Source organism: Natator depressus, chromosome 1, assembly GCF_965152275.1.
Source record: "Natator depressus isolate rNatDep1 chromosome 1, rNatDep2.hap1, whole genome shotgun sequence".
In the NCBI taxonomy this organism is placed as follows: domain Eukaryota; kingdom Metazoa; phylum Chordata; order Testudines; family Cheloniidae; genus Natator; species Natator depressus.
The window spans coordinates 301,813,024-301,819,023 of NC_134234.1; the positions used below are offsets into that span (position 1 = coordinate 301,813,024).

General features: G+C 40.9%; 1 protein-coding gene across 4 annotated transcripts in view; it reads left to right on the plus strand.

Moving 5' to 3' along the window:
• ST7 (suppression of tumorigenicity 7) overlaps positions 1–3,749 on the plus strand; it is a 225,826-nt gene extending 222,077 nt beyond the window's left edge. For all 4 annotated transcript variants that reach the window (XM_074952094.1, XM_074952075.1, XM_074952087.1 and 1 more), the window contains exon 15: positions 3,435–3,749. In XM_074952094.1, coding sequence (XP_074808195.1) covers positions 3,435–3,530 — 96 coding nt within the window. In that variant the 3' untranslated portion in view covers positions 3,531–3,749. The remainder of the gene's footprint in view (positions 1–3,434) is intronic.
• Positions 3,750–6,000: the final 2,251 nt, after the last annotated feature.

Here is a 6,000-nt window from a genome sequence, read left to right on the forward strand (position 1 = left end):
AATAAAAACAGCTTCTACCAATCTCACATCAATAATTATGCTCTTTTATTGCTGGTGCTGTTTCTTTTGCTGTCTATATGGGAGAAACTGCCAGTGTCAACAGGAAAGGTCAAAAGCATAAACAACCTAAAGGATGCAGACGGGAGACCTCCAGGGTACCTCAATGTGGTATGAAATTAGATTGCACAGCTGCTAGTGATGGTTGAGAACATGAGCACTAAAAGCTTTCCAAGGGCTACACACTGAGCTCTAGTTCAACAGATTAAATATTGGCTACTGGGTCTTCCACCAAATATATGGAATACAGTAAGGTGAGAGGAGCTGGCATGTTTTACAGTGTTTGTGGCTAGAATTTGGGTTCTTTATTCCATCTAAGGAGAGGAACCAGTCAGAAACACTGAACACACTTAGCAGACTTCCCTGAAGGTTAGTGGTTAGAGCTCCAAGATACTGTAGGGAGGCCTGAGTTTGGAAACTCACTCTTTGTGGCTCGTGGGTTGAGATCATTGTAGTGAAGCAGGAGTTGGGGTTAAGAATCGGGTATTACAGAAGGAAGGTTCTAGGACCCTCGCTCTTACTGATGAATCTGATTGCTTTGAGCTGGTAGAAGTCCCTTGGCAAGTGTCCCTTGTGAGACAACACAAATCCAGGAGTGAAATCCTGACCCCATTGAAGTCAAAGGGAGTTTTGCCAGTGAATTCAGTATGATCTGGATTTCACCCAATATGTTTAAATATTATATTTTCTAGATCTCTTGACACACTTTCTCCACTAGAGTAGTACCTCTGTGTACTTCTAGAAACAGGTAAATTGCTAAGTTTCAGCTACAGGATACATCTAAAGTTACTTCAGAAACAAAAGTACTGTAAATACCAAAACCCAAAAAATTTAGTGCCACTAATTTCATTGATTTAAAAAATTAATCAAATTTAATTTACAACAGTTATAGCATTTACTTTCCTCTAGTTATGTGGGATGCTTCAGGTGCAAATTAAAAGCAAAGTTTGAAGTTTACTGTAGTGATATTTTGCATTTTCCAGGAGGGGTTGGGGAGAGGGCATATTCATTTACTTCAAATAGTTGTTCACAAAAGAGGAAATACAGTCTGGACAGAATCACTCCATAAAGTGTTAAGGCATTTTGGCTATTTCCAGTGACCTCTCTGACAGAAGCTTTGATACCACATTTGGTCAGCACTGGTCTATATAACGTGGCTTGACCTTCACAGGCACACCTGCCTGGTACAGTCTCCTAGGTTCCTTGGAATGAGACAAGGGCCATGTTTGTGACTCTGTCTTGTCACTAATCACTGATATCATTCATAATGCACAAGTTATTCCTTGGGTAATGTCTTTTCTAGGAGAATCTTTGAGAAGATACCCCCTCAAATATGATGCAGACCAAGTACTTATGACATTTATTAATGCAGTTAAAATATATACAGCATATATGTTTTCAGTTAAAATAAACTCTTCACAAAACACTGTCTGATAAACATGAAACTGCTTGCATCTATTTTACTGACTGATACCTTAAAGGGATTCTAATCTTTGGCTAAGTGATATCAAACATATCAAACATATTTCTGGAAGCAACAATATTTTCAAGGCAAAAATCACACAGTAGTGGAAACAACAAAACAGAGAGATCTCTCAACCAAAAGACTGGACCTGTACATTTTATATTCTGTACTGTAGCCTTTAATTGAGCTAAGTTTACTGTATGTAACCTGGGTTTCAGCAGCATCCTCCAATTCAGCAGCATTCAGACTGATCTGATTTCTTGCAAAGCAAAACCCACAGAGTGGCATTTGAATGTTCCATATACAAACATATATGTTCTGCTCTCATCAGGGGAGATGGGACTGTGGCAGAATACAGCCAAGCAAAGCCCATGGATTGCAGTTCTTTCTCATGTCAGAGTTCATGTATTCTGTGCTCATCACATGGCACATTCTGAAACATGAAACTGCTTAGCGATATTTGGGTGAGGTAATACATCACCCACCATGTCTCTCTAATATCATGGGACCAGCATGCTACCACAACACATTGTGCAGGTATTTGCTAATTGATACCATAAAAGAACTATATTCTTTGGCAGAATTATGTCAACCAGCATATGTCTGGAAGCAGCATTGTTCTTAATCTGGTGATGGCTGACTTTGCATATGTGTAATAGCCGCACAAATACAGCATGCCATAATAGTCTATTCTATTCCAGGCACCTACAGGGGGCCCATCGTATCTGTACATAATACAGACTGAAGTAAATACATAGCACAATTAATGTATATGGGGTAACATTTTCAAGATTGACTCATGATACGGAATTCCTCAGTTCTGAGGTACTCCACTTGAGACACGTCAATGGGGCTTAATTCTCAGAAAATGTTTCACATGGCACCCTCTGAAAGTCAGACCGTTTTAAGGTATCTCCTTCTATTTTCAAATGCTCAAACCTTCTCCCCTTCCCCCCCCCTCCCCCCGTGTTAAAATGGTAACTATTCATCTGATCTGGCCTTGTAAGCCTCTCATAGCAGTAATACACAGGCCAGGGCTACACTACAGACCTGTATTGGTATAACTATGTTGCTCAAGGGTGTGAGAAATCCACACCCTAAGTGACATGGTTATACCGACCTAGCGTCCGTCCCCCCCTTCCGCCGCAGACAGTGCTATGTCGACAGGAGAGCTTCTCCCATCAACAGAGCTACAGTGGCTCAGCCTTTGGTGTTGGAACTAGGGGTGCTGCTGCACTCATTTGTTTGGAGTAGTAATAACAAAACATCAAATACATGGTTTCCATCATCAGCATCTCCACCAAAAAACCTGTTCCAGCCCCCCAGAGTGCAGCTGCACCAGTGCTGCTGTGTTTCTACAGCACTGTACGTGAAGACAAGCTCGCAGATATGTCTCTCAAACTATTGCATTCTTGTTTCTAAAGGAAAGAGCAAGTCAAGATAAAGTCTAGAAGAGAGAGCCAAGGGGGCCTGAATATGCTTTGATAATATTTAACCATTATGGGTCTAATTCTGAAGGCAAAGTTGTGTTCCCGTGGTTAGTTGTATGTGCCTGTTTGTGCCCTCATACAAGAGATGCCTTTTTACTTCAGTGGGTTTTGGATCACGCCTACAGTGACTTGTATCCGGGCATGGATCTAAGATTCTAGATTTATGCCTTTATTGTGCATTAACTCGTTAGTAATATCTATGAAAAATGGAATACTTGCTTTATTTACTACAAAACTGAGAAATGGACAATATACATCTAAGGGCAAAATTGGGCCTAAAGACTTTAAAAACCAATTATTCAATTAGTGTCACCCAGAGGAATTTCTTGAGGAGGGTCTACAACACCTCAACTGCACAGCATTGTGTCACAGTCTGTTGTCTCCATGATTTTGATCTATCTGTTTATCTGATTTCTTTGCAGTTTCTCAGCACTCTCTTCGCCCCTTTAAATTTTGTGATGGAAAAAGTAGAAAGTATCCTGCCCTCCAGTCTGTGGCACCAGCTGACGAGGATCTGAGGGAAAACACCACACTGATTAACTGCCATGACATCTTCTGTGACAACTTTTTGTTGACCACAAGAAAGCATGATAAAAAAGGGAAACAGTTCTAAGACTTAAAAACTCTTCATGGATTGTCTGTTCTCATATAAAAACTGTTTCTGTTGTACAAAATACATTGCTGTTAGGTTTTATCATATTTTGCTTTCAGAAAAGAAAAAGATCTTAAAAATAAACTTTTGTGTATTGCAGCATTGCAGAGGAGTTATTTTTCGATTTCTTCGAACACCAGAAGGTACTTTATGTCCCTGAAAATCCATGATGCATCCATTTCAGCTCAAATACAGCTTGACTTTCTGTTCAAACAGTACTAGTTACTTTTTAAAAGCTATGCTATCGCTATCTTCTCCTATAGAGTTTAATTAGGGCAAAACTCACCCATGTGCAGAAACCCCACACAATGCTTAGGGACCACTTACTTCTTAAGCTCTCAATATTGAGCTTAAATGGTGCATTGGACTTCTTCTGGCCCTGTGCACAGGACTGGATTTCACCCTTAGTCCACATCTCTGAAAACTCAATCCCAATTTCCAGATTTCATTACTGCGGCTTTTCCAGCTTTAGTTTTCTGTCCATACAGTCAAGCACCTTCAAAATCTTTTTGATGTATTAGCTGGCTGCAGGAGAGCACTCCACAATTAGTGGTGGAAGACAGTGAGAAACGTACATGTAATGGTTAGTCATTCTGTTGTGGAGCAACATGTTTTTGGGGAGTTTTGTACTGTGTTTTCACTGCATTATTGGTACTTGAAAACACCGTGCAAGCATGAAAAGAAAGTCCTGTGTCTTAACTCTATACAGTGTTAAACACAGATGTTATAAAGTAACTACCATTTTATGCTGGGAAAAATGAACATATGTACTAATCTAGTAAATGTCAAGGGATGGCGTTTTACATCAGTACATAGATCTTTAATATCTTATCCAAGAGCTTTGACAAATTTAGCCAAATTCAGATTTTAACCCATTCACTCTGGTAACCATGTAATGAGCCATCTTCAACAGAGCACTCCTGCTAATACAGCAGGTCAGTTATAAACTCTAGGGCTTCCTCACCAAGAGCCTGACGCTAAGATGAACTAATGCAAATGAAATATGCAACCCTACACATGCATAGCTACCTTTCATGATCCTGAGACCTCAACTTTTCTTGTCTACACCTCTGTGTGATATTGAAAGGTAACAATATAGCAAAATGCAGCCATTAATAGTTACCAACATTTAGATTCCTCAAATTCCCACTGCTCATATTAGCTGTTAACTGAAGGTAACTGTGATTTGGCCTGATGGCAGGATTATTAAAGAATCTACACTTCTGTGCTTTACTGTTTTAATATTCTCAAGTTAAAATTTTAGGAAAAACACTCCCATCCTACCTGGGCCTCCTCAGTAATGGTAAAATCCTGTCCTTGCTGCACTGGGCCATATAAATGGGGGATGGGGAGCGGGGAGAAGTAGAAGGGAAGAATGATGTGGTAGCACTCAGAGGATCTTTGAACCACCCTGTTTGGGGAGCGCTCCACACTGCAGCATGCCTTCCGACCGCTCCAAAGAGGAGCAGTGTACTCCCCCCACCCAAAGCAGCCAACATGCAGGGACCCATGGAACTGGCCATGCTTCCAAGACAGCTGAGGTTATGGAGCATTGCTTGGGGTGTTAGCTTAGCCTTGTGCTCAGTGGAGTGCTAGGTACTTATCCTAAATTGTCCCTGCATAGGCATGCGCTGGGGGGGTTAGAGACCCTTCGTATTCACTCCCCAGCCACGCCTGCAGCTCACTAAGTCAAGACCCAACAGCATTTCCCCTTCAGATTATGTATATGATGCTAAACTCTGTATGAACTCTCAATTACACTGAACACCCCTTTCTCCCCCCATCAGTCTTTGGATAGTGTCATGGTTAAGCTCCTGAGTTTTATTTCTTTTCTTTTTTCAAATGAATCCACTCCAATTGCAGTACAATATTAAGCAGACATCTCCCCCTCTAATAAGCCACCCCAAAGGTAGTCCATCTATTTCTGCTTGTTACACACCAGGGCAAGTCCAAGGAAAATGATGATGTTGCAGTTACACTTTCACTTTAAATACATACCATCATGAGTCGATCTTGAGCAGGAACCTGCCCTGGTGTTCAAGAGCTCTGCATGGTCCCTGGACATTTTTTTTTTAATTACTGGGCTTACCTCACCCCTTTGTGTGTGTGGTTATTGAACCTATATGTAGTGGGAATTGCAGAGGATTCACACTGCTTTTTTTTTATATTAGGGTCTATAAGTTGTCCTTGGGCCCTAGAATAATAAAAGTGATTTTTTTTTCCCAAGCAGCGCAGCTGCCATCATCTTCTACCCTTCACTTGAATTCCATGAGGCAGGGAAGCATAGAACATACTTTGAGAGTCATTGTACAGTGGGTGGGCAGCTGTTAGCTTCT